The sequence below is a fragment of the Protomyctophum parallelum genome (genome assembly GCF_964188405.1).
Source record: "Protomyctophum parallelum genome assembly, chromosome: 7".
Taxonomy (NCBI): domain Eukaryota; kingdom Metazoa; phylum Chordata; class Actinopteri; order Myctophiformes; family Myctophidae; genus Protomyctophum; species Protomyctophum parallelum.
The window spans coordinates 30,129,544-30,145,633 of NC_139705.1; the positions used below are offsets into that span (position 1 = coordinate 30,129,544).

Here is a 16,090-nt window from a genome sequence, read left to right on the forward strand (position 1 = left end):
CACTCACTCCAGAGGGCCACTATAGTTCCACACTCACTCCAGAGGGCCACTATATTTCCACACTCACCCCCCCTCCACTCCAGAGGGCCACATAATCATTGCAGATTTCCATCGTAGCAAAAATAGCCGATCTACAAGCTCAAAACGTGTCGCACTGCGATTCGTTTTGGGCTAGTAGATCAGATATCTTTGCTATTTGAATTGAAATCCTGAATATTCTTTTTGCTATTTTTGAATTGGAATCCTTTTTCCAATTATTTTTATATAATTTAAAATGCATTTAGTTATAGTTATGTTTAACTTTATGAACTATGTAAATACAAATACATAGTTACATAAAAAAAGACAATTAACATTTTGATGCTAGTCAGTGAGTCATGTTTGCATGATCGGAATTGTAACAGCTGAAATCAATAATATATCAGTATTCCGATATTACAGTAACCTGCAGGCCACATTAAGTGAAGGAGTGGGCCCCATGTGGCCCCCGGGCCGCCAGTTGCCCATGTATGAGCTACAGTGATACTGTACGTGGATGCACTGTGTTTCCACTGTTTTTATTAGGTTGAAGTCCAAATGTACTTAAAATTCCACATACATAAGAAGGCATTACCAGTATTATTATGATAATAAAACAAGGAACTTGCTTTAGGTCTCTAAACTCCTCTGGGAAATTAACTGCAACGCAACAGAAAGCTTATTTTATGTTCCGCAGCGCAGGGCCATAAATGGCTGCATTAACAGATGTGAGGAGGTGTGTTTTAATCCACTTTGTTAGCATTCATTTATGAATTTATATGTTACAAAGAAAGAGTTTGAGACCCATTTCACCATTGCTGATGGAGAAAGGTATTTCATTCCCTATTCACATCACAGAACACAGGAGTAACAATAGAGATTGATAAAGTATTTTTTTACGTATATCATGTCCATGATATTTATAGTATTTAAGCTTGTATGCTATGAAGAAACAAATGTTGGATTTATTTTAAAGACTAAAAGAGCACAATACTGTATATTTGAAGCTCATGACAGGAGGGAAATGATTGATGTAGGGAAGCCTGTGCAATCAATAACTGAGCTATGCAAGACTGCATCCAGGCTGTTATAATAGAAGCCAGTTTAAACTAAAGAGCTTCATGGAATTAATTCAGTCCAGAACCATGATTTGAATTTACAATTTAGGCATGTAGCAGACACTCTTGATCCAGAGCGACTTAATGTAAGCAAGGTAAATACATACATAAAATGCATATACAGTATAGTGCCTCAGTAACAGAATCATAGGTAAACCAAGAATCTGACATCAATATTTATAGAAAAATAATAATAATATCTCTGCTGTCGGGAAGAAACCACCTAACTCCAAAAAATTTATTTTTCAGGATATGAAAAATATACATTTTTACAGGAAATTAAGAAAACCTTATATTTTTAAAACAAAGCAATACTGCCTCATCAAAGTTGGTGTTATGACTTTATATTCTCTATGACTTGCGTGAGAGGGGGAGGCAGCTGCTTTAGCAGACATGGTTTGAGGGTCCAATGGAGTTAAGAGGTTTTGGGCTCTATTTTCGTTCGAGCTTTCTAAAGCCACAATTTGGGGATTTTGCATTGGGGAAGGGCCGTTCCTGCACTAAAGTGGCTATTTTGGTCACCTGTCTAAATCCCTAAAACACCTCCACTACCCGTTACATTATGCATAGGTGTGGTTTGGGCGTTACAATAATGAAACCAATCACCAGTCCACGTGCCATTGCCTTTAAGAGATCCCTTATCCGTTATGCCCAGTGCTATATTGCTTCATAGCCTTACGGTCTCCCATTGAAGAGTGATGCGTTGCTGCCTTGAAGTCTCACTTGTGCTGCACCGCCCTCCCCCCCTGCCATTTTTCTTTTTTTCCCCCCACCCCGCACAGAGCCAAGAACACTTATCTTTTCATTGAATCACAACTCCTACACTTACATACACTGCTATGTAATCTACGAAATTCGGACTTTCAATAGTTATCGTGCATGTGGGCCGTCTCTATATGAAACGGTATCAAGCGAAAATGAAAGTTCTGGAAATCGGATTAAATCACATTTGCTGCGCTATGGGGTGATGAAACTGAAAGAGCAAATGGAATCGTGCACAATGCCTGGCACAATTAAGTCAAATAACTTCTTTGACTAGACAATTATATAAACACAATGGACACAAGGAAGTGCATGGCAGGCACTCACTTCTGCTGATTATAGGAAAATTACAAAGAGATTGTAGGAGAATAAGGATGGATGATCAAGCAGCCTGACTCCGTGGACATCTCCATTGCAGGCGCACGGTGCGCACTGCTCTATACCAAACAAATTTGGCATTACGGCTTACGGGTGCTTTTAAACTAGGTGCAAATACCGGTGTCGGCATAATGGATAGCGGGTGACGCTGGACCAAAATACCATTTAGGGACAGAGCAAGCTCCTATACTCGTAATTTTAGGGCAGCGGCTGCCTTGCGCGCAGCGGCTGCCTTGCGGGCAGCATCACGGGTAACGGCGGCGACGAAAATAGAGCCCTTTGTCCCAAGCGTTTTTGACTACTTTCCATTGGTTCAATATTTTCAAAGAAAAAAAGAAAGAAAAAACCCCCCCACAAAAATGGAGTTATGAGGTTTCCTCCCGACTATACAAACTATGGGATGCCAGGTGAACAAATGGACCTGGCATCTGTCTAAATAACATGCCATCTAAATGACATTTTTAACCGTTTAAGACTGCGTGGTTGTCGAGGTTATCCTAGGTCAAGTGTTATGGCCTATAAGGTGGAGTCTGAAGAGGTGAGTCAGATTACGGTGGAAAAGGGGGAGTGAGTCTGCAGGTCTCTAAATGCAAGGGGGGGGGGTGGGGGGGGGGGGGGGGGGGGGTAATTGTTCCACAGTTTGGGAGACAGAAAGGAGAAGATTAAAATGGATTATTTTCATAATACTGTAGATTAGTTTGATTAGCATGCCTAATACACAGTCAGTGGTGGAAAAAGTACTCAAATGTTTTAGTCCTACTTATATTAATATATTAACCCATTTAGGCCTGAGGCTGATTCTAAAAACGCCTCTAAATCATCACATAATTATAAGCATCACATTTTACATACTGTACAGAACCCCAAAATGGGTTCCCGGCCTGAAGGGCTAAAACACCAAAAGGGGTTCCCACCCAGAATGGTTAAAGGACCGCTTCACCACTTTTCAACCTATCTTCATATAATAGGTCCTCAGTAATGGCACGATTATTTTCTACTCAGTCTGTGTTTCATAGGAGGGCTGTGGGCAGTTACATACCCTCTCCTTCCTTTTTTCTACTTTTAGTTTAGAAACCGTCCTCCAGTGACATCATCATTAGGCAGACTTTTTTTTTTACAAAAATGTTTAGATTTTCATTATCTTGAACAATGGCTTCCATTTTCGCATTGCAACTTTTCAGGACAGTTTCTATTAGCTTGTATTGTATTCCCCATCGATGATGTCACTGTAGGACGGTTTCTAAACTAAAAGTAGAAAAAAGGAAGGAGAGGGTATGTGATCACATACCCTGAAGAAGGCATTTTGTTGCCGAAACATTGGTAATCTAATAAAAAGTATATTTGCATCCGCATCGTCACTACGAGCTGTGCGACTCACCTCTCCTTCCCTTTTTTCAAGTTTGTCTCCCGTGGTCAGCACCTCCCCATTGGTGTGGATGCGCTCCTACTGTATACCTCTTTGTTTTAACTTGGTATAGTATAAATACTGCAATCTAGAAGTTCCATATTTAAAATGTACTCAAGTAAAAGTACAAAAGTATCTGAATCAAAATGTGTAGGCTACTTAAATTACTAAGAGTAAACTCACACTCATATTGCAGAACACAATCATTTGAAAATAGCCGATCTACAAGCTTGCGAATAATCAAAAAGTAACTAACTAGTAAGTAAGTACGTTTTCAAATAAATGTAGTGGAGTAAAAGTACAATATTTGCCGGAAATTATAAATATACTCCAGTAAAGTTTATTTTACACCACTGGAATACAATATGGATACAAAGCCCTTCTGCCAGAGTGTTAAAACGTGTCATATATAACGGGGTCTATTCAATAAGCAGCAGGTAAATGTAAATGCCAGGCACAATCTGTTTGGTTTGCAGTAAATGATCCATTTTCCTGCACCTCTGTACTATACCACCTTACCCTGGACGTCCGTATTAAAGTATTGTAATTTAACAGTTGGCCTTAGTGCCACTATTAGCTCCATTCTATGAGAAGTGTCTATTTGTACGTCTCTAAATATTTTGATGAATTGAACAAGGTGGACCCTCTTGTAAACAAGTGTAATGCTTTATTGGGTCGTCCACTCACAGTTAACAGTCTTTGTGTGTCTTTGAGTTGTGCTTGAAAGGTACTGTACTGTAATTCTGCAAACTGTTAATAAATATTTCAATCAATCAATCAAAAGTTCTTGGCTTGACACCACTCTACTCAGCCTGCCTCCATAGATGTGGTGGGTGTGTCCGTTTAATTACCCTCAACGGCTTGTTCATTGTCAAACTCGCCCCTATGTGCAGATTATAACACGCCAACTTTGATGTTGTACCCATACCTGACAAAGACCCGTTTGGGGTCGGAGTGTTGTCATCCTACGTTAAATATAGGCTAGCTACCTCTGGGAGCTGCTAAACAGTGTGCGGACTGCATTCCCTTTTTTCCTGTAAGAATCTGAATCAATCCCATGAAAGAATCCAAAGATGATGTACTGTATATTCAAAGATAGACATTTACCCTCCATTCTTAGAGAAACCGACCTGAGTTATATACAACTGTACTTGGATCCCCCCCCCACCCCCCCCCCCCCCCCCACAGAATATTATGGATGCTGGGGTTCAAGTGGTTAAGAATCCTAAGGGTCCATTTTTACACTCGGGGTTAGAATATATGACGGTATTTTACATGTGATATAAAGCTAAGTGCAGTCCACTGCTGTTTCCCCCTGGGTTTTAATCCACTGTGGCATACAGAGGCAGCCTACAAGGATTATGTGAGCTGGACTTAGTTGCCCCACTCTCTCCTCGCTGTCCTACTTTTCATTGAAACATGGAGAGAAAGGGAGAGCTCTCTCTCTCTCTGTGTGTGTGTCTCTCTCTCTCTCTCTCTCTCTCTCTCTCTCTCTCTCTTTGTGTGTCTCTCTCTCTCTCTGTCTCTCTCTCTCTTCATATATATGTATATTGCTGAAATGCGGGGACAGATGGAGTGAGTGGAATGGGGAGTGGGTCAGAAAATGAGAGAGAGAGAGAGAGAGAGAGAGAGAGAGAGATCAAGTTGTACAAGGTGTAGTGTGGTTGATGGCTGATGTCAGGGACTACACAAACTGTACCATAGTGTTTATGCACAATATGCACCATAGAACTCATCTCTGCGTAATGCAATGTATACTTTCAAAATATTGTTAGAAGATATTAAGATAACTATATGAATCATAATATACACTGTATATTGTTATTGTGTGTGTGTGTGTGTGTGTGTGTGTGTGTGTGTGTGTGTGTGTGTGTGTGTGTGTGTGCGACAGACAGACAAGAACATTAATGATTATGACCTACAATTTAATCGGAGGGTGAGGAGAATTATTGAATTATTCTTAAATGCATCATCAATACAATAACAGCCACAGTTGCTAAAGTGTGCGACAGACAGTCCTGGCAGCATATTGTGCCTAGTCGGTTGTGCTTAAATCACATGAACGGAGGAGCTGCCTTGATGAGTGTCTAGTCACGAAAGGAGGGCAACATATAAGGCAACGCAACCCCCCACCCTCGCCAAGCCTGTCCCCGTTTCCCTGTCACTGCTCTCAGCATCGGTTGGAGCGCTGTCAGGTTGGTTGGATTTTGGGTAGTGTGCACGCACAGACAGAACAATGGTGCATTTAAACCTGTAAAATGCGAATGCAAGCACAATTTCCGGTTGGAGAACAATGGTAAAGCCCCGTTATGCCACTTACGTAGTTTACAGCAGGGCTAGATTGTGGTTTCTGAAAGAGGCTGGTTGTGAGCTTTATGTCGGTTTAATATTACAGCATGACATGGCCAGAAGTGGCACCACAAACACACATTCCGTGCGACAGTCCAGTTCTCTCCGTCTCGCTCCGTTTCGCTTCAACCCTCTTGGACGAGTCCATGGGAATTGGTCGCGGGTCAGCGCTCATGGCCTCTTTATTCCCATTTAGTGGCGGCCCTGACACCTGGCTCTTCGCTCCCTCCCAGCTCCTCATTAATCGCTACTGATACTAACAGGACGCGAGCAGCCGTAAAAAGGGCCCATTTGGATGTAACGGTGGCCGCTGGCACTTCAGGCCACCAATTTTTGGAAAGCACTGCAGCTTGCATTATGATAACTTAGTTATAGCATAAATGGCAGCTTTAGAGTGTCGCAGTCCCGCCCCCTTTCATGACAACGAGTGGCCCGGAAGAGAATTTCCTGTAAATGGTTTTACGTTTCAGGAAGTATTTATTTAATGACCTGTATAAGCCTCGGGACAAAGCCAACTCGGATGGTGACAAATCATGACAATAAACACATTTTGTTTGGTCCGATCAAATAATTAGAAAGAAGATAAACAACACTACATAAAGTGTTGTACCCTGTCTTTTTTTTCTTCTAATTGTTTGTTCGCCCCAAATTATTTGTTTATTGTCACGATTTGGCTTTGTCCGAGGTCTATAAATAAATACTTTCTGAAACGTCTATGAATTGGAAATTCTCTTCCGGGCCGCTCGTCGGGGGGGAGGGGGACGGACGGACGGACTGACTGCGACGTTGGTTTTTGTATCAAGGCCCATTATTTGTTGAACATTTAAGCCACGGACCACCATTTGATGAGATCTAGCCTCTCAGACACAAAACTTTGACTATTTTGTCGTCGTTTGTTGGATATGTTTTTGTCCACAATTCCATTCTGTATTGATGTTGGTATACGATAGCAGAGATAACAGGCAAAATAACAGCAACATAACAATTATACTACATTCTATAATTGTGTAGACTTCTTGTAAATTAAGTAAGATGTTTAACAACAATTGAACTCTTGAGAGCGTAAAATGAAACCAAATGGACCCTTTACACTCTCAAGAGTTAAATATCTAGAAGGGTCCATTTGTTTACAAACTCTCCATCATTTAGTTGGGGACCACCTGGGACCCCCTCAAGGACCACTGGTGGTCCCCGGACCACTGGTTGAAAACCACTGCTCTAGAGCCTACAGAGCCTCGAATTGCACCTTTTTAAACAAAATGTTGTTGTGGAACATACATATGGACATGGTCCTCACATACTGTGAGGAAAACATGCACATGCATGTAGCCTACATACAGTTTTTGTTTACCCTTTGGTTGCTCTTTCTTGCACTCTTTATTCTATCCCTTTGTTGTCTCCACCAGGCCGAAGGCATGTGGGGAGAGTATGTTTTGCACTCCGTCCGTCCGTGTGTCCGTCCGTCCGTGTGTGTGTCCGTCCGTGTGTCCGTGAGCAGCTAATCTCGGCCACCGTTAACCTGGTCGATGCCAAATTTTGCACACACACTCCCTGGATGCCAACGATGAACCTCTGCCCCAAACTTTCCAGAACGGCCTGTTATAGCGCCACCAGGAGGCCGCTTTGTGCAAAACAAGTTTTTGCACAGTACACCTACAGATTTTGTCCAAACATCACGCAAATTGGTACACAGTCTCTCTAGAGCCATTCAACGAAACCGGTCTTTCAGATTTCTCACACTCCATCCTGATTGGTTAAGATTGGCTTCCAAAGTTCACAGGAGTGCTCAGTTTCAAACAAAATGCTGCAAATCATGAACACATCGCGTGATTTCCCTGAAATTGTGCACCCACATTCCCACTAGGCCGAGGACAAAATGCCACATGAACAATTTCAACTCAGACTCAAGGTGGCGCTATAACTGGCCGAAAAGTGTTTTTACCTCTAACTGCACGATCTGTGGATAACTTTGTATGCCAACTCCCTAGAGGCCAAGGAAAAACCTTTGCCTGGAATTTTTCACATCTGCTCTTTATAGCGCCACCAGGAGGCCGACATATGTAAAACACATTTTCTATTATTACTCCTTCAGATTTTATCCAAATTTCACGCAAATCGGTATACACTATCTCCATAGTCATGTGATCAACACGGAGCGGCACCATTTCCCATCTTCCATCCTGATTGGCTAAGATTGGCTTCCAAAGCTCACACGATTCGTCCATTTCGAAAAAAGGCCACAAATCACAAACACAGTGTGCAATTTCCGTTAAATTATACACGCACATTTTCACTAGGCCGAGGACGACATGCCACAATTCTTTCCTCAAAATCAGCCTCACGGTGGCGCTATAACAGGCCAATTCCTGTTTTTAGCTATAACTGCATCGATCTGTATACAACTTATGTATGCACACATGGACAAACATTGTACCTGCATCCCTCCAACACGAACCTCCGGCCCAAATCTTCCTCAACAGCCTGTTATAGCGCCACCATGAGGCCACAACCTGACCTGCCCTGGTGGAGACCTGTGCCGATTGGCACTTTGTCTAGTTTGCTGTGTTTTTGTTTTTTGTTTTGAATGTTATTATTGTTATCTATGCCGCTGCATTGTCTGAAGGAAGCCCAACAAAACATGTGTTTTATTCTTATGTACCTGTACACAAGATGTAACAAGTACAACCTTGAACCTTCAGCTGTGTAAGATAAGACAAGACATTCCATGTAAGAATAGAGTACTGTCTGCCACAGTCGGCAAATAAATGGTCACTCTCTTACTTCTTTCCTCATCATGTCCCATTCGCCATTCAGATTTTAATACTGTCTCTGCATGCTGACACAAAGCAAAGGGGATGGGCTACATTAGCTTCAAAGCCACAATAGTCAATAATCATTTTAAGAGATTTTGATTTGATTACTCCAAATCCTGTATTGAGCGATCGTATGATTGTCAACCGCAAACTTCCTTTCAAAGCTGACGATGGCTGTGATGATGCCAGATTACATTCCGTCAGTGTCATTACTGTATGTCTATTTATATTGTTATCATGTCTGCATTTCTATTCTTTACTAGTGCTCTTACAAACAGCTCAATGAAACGTAGGGACGTCGCTGGGCAGAGATGAAGAGCCAGATCCAACGATGGCTAGACTAGAGGATGCTGTGGTGTGGTGGTGTAGTAGGGGGTACCACACGACGAAGGCCACTTTTATTAATATCTTGCTCTCAGCAGCACTAGACCCATAGGAGGCTGTGAATAATTGAAAATGTGTCAGGACACAAGGTCCAACAGAGACCAGTTTCGCTCTACTTGGCTTCCCCCTCTCCTGGGAGGAATGGCATAGAGATTATGGGCTGGACTGTGCGTGCGTGCGCGCGTGCGAGTGAGTGTGTGTGAATCTGTAATCGCACAGCGAACATACAATCCCATGTAAGTCATTATTTTGTCATACATATGTGACCACACTCTGGCATTGACACAATTTGAGTTTTATGACACTACACGACATTTCCAATTTCTGTTGAAACCTACATTATTAATGCACTGCAAATATTCAGCGATATATGTGTTACATAAATATATTGATGTTGCAAAAAATAGCCTCCAGCTTGCACCAGTGCTATATATGATGAGTAGTCATGTATGAAGTGAAGCATTTACGATGTTTACAATGTTTATGTCCACCTACCAGGGACACAAATATGTCATTATCTATACGATTATAAACCTGCAGCTGATAAACTGAGAGGAACATAATTGCTATACAGTATATTATAATCGGATAAAACCACAAAACATTACAAGGTGAATATTTTTGTCATAAAACACATCTACTTTTTTTATCAGTCCAGGTTATTATACCATCAAATTGCAATAAAAACAAATTCAATAAATATATCTAAGGAATGGTATGAAGGGATACTCCTGAAAATGGCATAGTCCTACCAAAAATGCCCTTTTAGCCATATGTCGGTGACAGTAGGCTACAGTCGTACCATTGCTGTGCGTGCTGAATTTGACCAAGCTGTATTTGTTTTCCTTGAAGAAAATTAGCAATGAAGACAAATAACTGTATAGGGAGTGGACATATCTGATTATCAAACGAATCAATTAAAACCTGAGCTGCTGATCAAGCTAACCAATTATCAAGAAATAACTTATCAACCGCTGACCAGCCAACCAAAGCAATGCATACAACGTTGCTTTCATGCTCGTCTGCGTTGAATTAGTTACAGCTGGATCTCCTGCAGTTTCCACATGCTGGAATGAACTCATTATTGTTCTTTGTGCTCATTGTGCATGTCAGCTAGCTGGCTGCAGTGTTCAGCCAACTATCATATGGCTAAATGTGGTGGAGGCTAAAATTAAATACTGTCCTTGTTATTCATGTGAAATGTTATTTGGAATAATACATTACACTTATTTTGTGGACAAACTATTATTGGCGTATATACGTCGTCATGTTGTGTAAGTCGTAATATAAGACAGTGCACTTATTAAGTGCAACATATTAAAAGATGAAATGGTTCGAATGTGGCTTGGTGATGCCAAGTCCACAAACACTACATCTTCATAGTGCTTTTTCTGCTTGGAATTTGTTCCCTATGAACATGAGCCAGATCATGTTCATCATATCCCTATACAATATGCTACGCTGTGATAAATTATTATACACTATGACTATTTTCTAGTATTAACTGGTTGAAGCATGGATGGCAGAAGGGAAAGGAGTAAGTAATTTGGCGCTGCACTGTGGCGACATGGACTAGGGCTACGCTTGCATGCGGGCGCTTTGTCTAAGACAAATTTCTTCCTTGGGAGACTAATAAAGTATATCTCTAAGGTGACTTGCAACACAGGTGTTTTTATTTGGGCTGGAGAGAACTGGTGGACCGATTCAGGCAGAGTTGACTGAATTATGGAATGATTGAGAGCTGAGTGAATGGGTTGGACTTGTGAGTGACAGGCAGAGGGCAGAGAGCAGAAGGGCGAAAAACAACCACATACAAATGCCCCCATAGGATAGCAATTGACCTTATGCAGACAGCAGCCATCTTGCCTGCAGGGTGGTAGCCTATATAGGTGCAGTTTCCCCTTGACAGCCCATACATACATCCAAACAGAAAAGTCCTATCTGATTGTATTAAACAATGTCAAACTCACCAACATTGCAGCTGAATGAAAAGCTTGAAGGGACAATGTTTCAATTTTACTTACCAGCTGTTGCCGTTGTCTTGCTCCTGTGATGCACCTGACCTGCCTACATTCTCTTGGCTGATGGTAGAATTCCCTTTCCTCTCATTGCACCAATCATTTTACACTACTAAACATTTTACACTACTAAGGGCATCAGGATTTTCCATTAATTGCCCAATACCGACGCCCCGTCAGCAAGTGGATTTATGAATGTATTATAGACAATATATTAGGCCAATAAAAAAGACTATATATACCTTACTTTAAACAAAAGAAACCTGTTGGCTGCCGGACTATTAAGGGATTTTAGTATGTCAAAGAGTGTACCTTAGGGGTACATACGATCCAGTTTGTGTGAGATCAAGTTGCATTATTACTGGGAAAGTTCATCATAGCTTTGTCTTGTCTAGGTCTTGTATTTCTATATGTTCATATACTAGTTTTCATGGTTCTATGTTCACATGTCATCTCCAGCTGTATCTCATGTGTAATCAGCCCTTATCATGTGTCTTGTTAGTAGTTGTTGCCCAGTCATTTGGTGTTTATTTGTGATGTCTTGTCTGTTGAATATTACAGTACCAGCCTGGCTGTCCTGCTTTAGGGTTCTCAACACTGAATAAATCTTTATTTATTTAACTGTCTGTATGGTACAGTATGTTAATTCAATATATAGCCTCCGTAGCTAGTGCATCTGCAGTCCATTATCAAGTAGGACACACAGGTCGTGGTTGACAATAAGTGACACCGCCAGAAGCTCCTAAGCCCAATATGTCCCCTGGGCAGTGGTGTAAAGTAACTAAGTACTTTTACTTAAGTACTGTACTTCTACTCAACTACATCTCAGAGCCAAAATGTGTACTTTTACTCCACTACAATTATTTAGTTACTAAACTTTGGCGATTTCAATTTAGATTAGAAAACATACATTAACCACTTCAACCCTATACATTTCGGCCATTTGAAAATAGCCGATCTACAAGCTCACAATGCGTCGCAAGTTCGCAACGCGACGCATTGTGATTTGTGAGCTTGTAGATCGGCAATTTTCAATAGATTTTGTACACATTTTGAACTTGGGACATTCTTCAACATGAGTACTTTTACTTTTAGTACTTTAAGTACATTTTGATGCCGACACTTTTGTACTTTTACTCAACTACATTTTCAATTCCGTACTTTTACTTGTAACAAAGTACTTCTAAATTGCAGTATTGGTACTTTTTCCACCACTGCCCCTGGCCAAGCAGGTATTATATGTCCTCTAGGATGAGATGTTTGGTCTGTCTCCTCTCCCACATCAGAGTGTACAGTTATAGTGTTATAGTGTGTATAGTGTCTCTCTGCCGGGACAGGACATGAAACATACAGGTTGTAGCTTTAACAGGATTGTGGTAAAGCAACATCATAGAAGCAGCCAAACACACAAACCGATCTCTCCTTGACCCTTTGTTACTCCCGGAGCGGAAATTCAGTTTAACTTCACCCAGCTGAGTTCTGCTCAGATGGTTATGATTGTTGAGCGCTTTGGGTTTGGTTGTCTTGTTCAGGGACACCGGAACTGGGAGGCCTTGATGGCCTACGAGAGACCTACGCCTCTTAGCTACAGCCCCCAAACTACTACTGTACTGTATCAGACTGTGTAACTAACAATATCACTATGTATCTCATTTAAAGTATTGTTTTTCTTTTCTTGTCCGCAGAGGTACTAATGGATTCTACTACAGCAACAGCAGAACTGGGCTGGACCCTGCATCCATCACAGGGGGTGAGTGAGTTCAGCCAATTAGTCTAGGACCTGGCTAAGATATGTCTGCACACAGAATATCTCAACTGTTCTTGGCTAATATGACCCCCGCGAACAACTTGGGAACTGTGAGAAAGTCTTTATCTCTATCTTCTAAACCGTTGGAGCTACAGATGTAAAGTGTTTGTTTCATACACATCCACCGTAGACATGTTATGAGCTCCATTATATCAAGCCCTAATCTCGGACACAGTCGAGAAAGGAACGGAGCTACTACTGGCAGTAGAAAAGGAGTGCAGGAAGATCGGCCTCAAGCTCAATGCCAAGAAAACAAAGGTAATGACAGTTAACACCAAGGACAAAACCATTGCCACTGCAGACGGGACGGTGCTCGAGCAAGTCGAGGACTTCAAGTACCTCGGGGCCTGGACTGCCTCAACTGAACAGGATCTGAAGGTTCGGAGAGCACTTGCCTGGAAAGCCTTGCACGGGATGAGGAGGCGGCGTCTGTTCATAGCTACTGTGGAGTCAGTACTGCTGTATGGGGCCGAGACATGGACCCTCACAGTACAACAGGAAAAAGCCCTGGATGGGGTCTACACAAGAATGCTACGAATGGCACTAGGTGTCACATGGACGGACCGCATCAGAAATGTGGACCTCTATGGGGACCTACCACAAGTCAGAGAGAGAAGGATGAGGCTGGCAGGGCACTGTGTCAGGCACCCAGAACTTGAGGCAAGTAAATTGACCCTATGGGAGCCAACACAGGGCAAAGCCAGGAGGGGAAAGAAGCGTACCACCTATGTAGACGTGCTGCGGCGCGACAGCTTGGCTGACAACACTGCAGAGCTCAAGAACCTGATGTTGGATAGGAATTTGTGGAGGGCAGCGATCCAGGAATCCCGAGTTGGTGTTGGCTAGACCTCACTCTCGCAGCAAGAAGATATCAAGAAATTCCTTGCAGGTGATTTGTGAAGTGTTTGGAAGTGCTCGCTTTTAGTAAAGCAATTAATGTCCTGCTGTCACCTTCAAACATGAGTATTCTGAACATTTTGAGCATCTCAGAACAAGGGGTGTGGTCATTTTCGGGTATTTTGTCCTGAATAGAACATTTCTCACAGTTCCTAAGTTGTTGGCGGGGGTCATATCAGCCAAGAACAGTTGATATATTCTCTCCTAAATGAAGTGCATACATGTCTTAGCCAGGTCCTCTAATAAATCAAGTCTACATGACATTTGCATCATTTTCTGTATCATATTGTCACAATATGGCTCACAGCATATTACATGATTCTCTCTATTTAGTCTATTATTCATTTTACTCTAGTATTAAAATTGACACAGGGTGAATTTCAGTCAACTTTGTACTCTCAGGGTTAACAACTACATACAGTACTTACAGTATATACTTTGTTGGCCGAGATCCCCCAGGGGTCTATACTTGGCCCACTCCTGTTTTCCATCTACACCAAATATTTGGGCTGACAATAAAAAGACCAGGATTTACTAAATAGAGGGTATGCGCATGCATAAAGTGAGTGGCAAATGTACTGTACTGTTTAACGTCCTTACAGTTGTGACAAATCATGACAATAAACACAATGTTTTGGGCCAATCAAATAATTAGAAAGAGGGGGCGGCGGTGGCTCAGGGGTAGAGTGCCTGGATGCATGGTAACCGTAAGGTTGCCAGTTCGAACCTGGGCTCCCCCAGAGTTACTGTCGAAGTGTCCTTGAGCAAGACACTGAACCCCTAATTGCTCCCAATGTGCTAGTTGGTGCCTTGCATGGTTTCCGCTGCCATCGGTGTATGAATGTGTGTGTGAATGGGTGAATGTAATGCACAATCTCTGTAAAGCGCCTTGGATAAAGGCGCTATATAAATGCACCATTTACCATTTAAGAAAGGCAGGTTACCCTTTTTGTTTTGGTTTTCTTCTTACAAATTATTTGATTGGCCCAAAACATGTTTTGTCACAACTGTCACAACTGCGCGTAAACGTCTTTAAATAAATACTTTTTGAAAAGTCTATGAGGAAAATGAACGGTGAATTATTTTCCGGGTCTAGAAAGGGGGCGGGACTGTGGCGCTCTATAGTCAACTAAAATGGTCTTTTCCATATGTCATTCTTCCAGTGGGAGGAGGTGAGCGGCTATGACGAAAACATGAACACCATCCGCACGTATCAGGTGTGCAACGTCTTCGACAGCAGCCAGAACAACTGGGTGCGCACCAAGTACATCCGGCGACGAGGCGCGCAGCGCATCCACGTCCAGATGAAGTTCTCCGTGCGCGACTGCAGCTCCATACCCAACGTCCCTGGCTCCTGCAAGGAGACCTTCAACCTCTACTACTACGAGGCCGACTCGGACACGGCCACAAAGGTGCGGTGGGTGTAAAGTGACTAGGTACATGTTTACTTAGGCCTGAGGAGGATTCTACAAATGTCTTCTAAATCCTGACAGTTTTATGAAAAATCTCATGTTCTTAAACATTTTCATTTCAAGGATATGTTGTTCCAGGGACCCCCCCAGAAGCAAAGATTTGAGTTAAAATGTTTGCTCTGAAAGTATATTCAAAGGTTTGCGCCACATTTTCACGATAAGTACAGCAAAAAAAGATAATTTATGTTAATGACGTTTAGAAGATTTAGAACACTTTCCTGGGGGTCTTTGTGTGTAATATGTGGTTTTAGATATTTTAGATTTTAGCAGTGTCTCTGAGTGTCATGGACACGGGGCTCACTTAATTCCTAGACTACAATTCCCATAATGCTTTGGTGCACTGTTCCTCCTTGTGGATAGGGGGTCTTACTCTTAGAGTATATATTAATAGAGACGGCACCGGATTTGGTTGCTCAAAAGCGCATGAGGCGATTTCAGTCCTCCTTCCGGGTAGGAACAGAGTGCATTCTAGGATTTGGGCCAAATTGTGAACGTGTGCACTGTGCAATGATAGTCAACGGCCAGAATTGGCCCAGTGCTGCAATACCACATTTGGCCACTATGTCCATTTTGCCTCAGGGTTTCCTCCAGGTGCCATCTCTATTAATATATACTCTAAGGTCTTACTGAGACAACACATAGTCCAGGAAGTAAGTGAGCCCAGTGTCC

At 42.2% G+C, this 16,090-nt stretch overlaps 1 protein-coding gene across 2 annotated transcripts in view; it reads left to right on the top strand.

Moving 5' to 3' along the window:
* Positions 1 to 16,090, top strand: part of ephb2a (eph receptor B2a) — a gene marked incomplete at its 5' end in the record, with an annotated part of 69,286 nt that overhangs the window by 11,133 nt on the left and 42,063 nt on the right. The window contains 2 exons of one of the 2 annotated variants that reach the window (XM_083769519.1): positions 12,931 to 12,995; positions 15,113 to 15,361. In XM_083769519.1, coding sequence (XP_083625645.1) covers positions 12,931 to 12,995; positions 15,113 to 15,361 — 314 coding nt within the window. Of the gene's footprint in view, positions 1 to 12,930; positions 13,011 to 15,112; positions 15,362 to 16,090 lie in introns of both variants that reach the window. The other variant, XM_083769518.1, reaches the window with a different exon arrangement.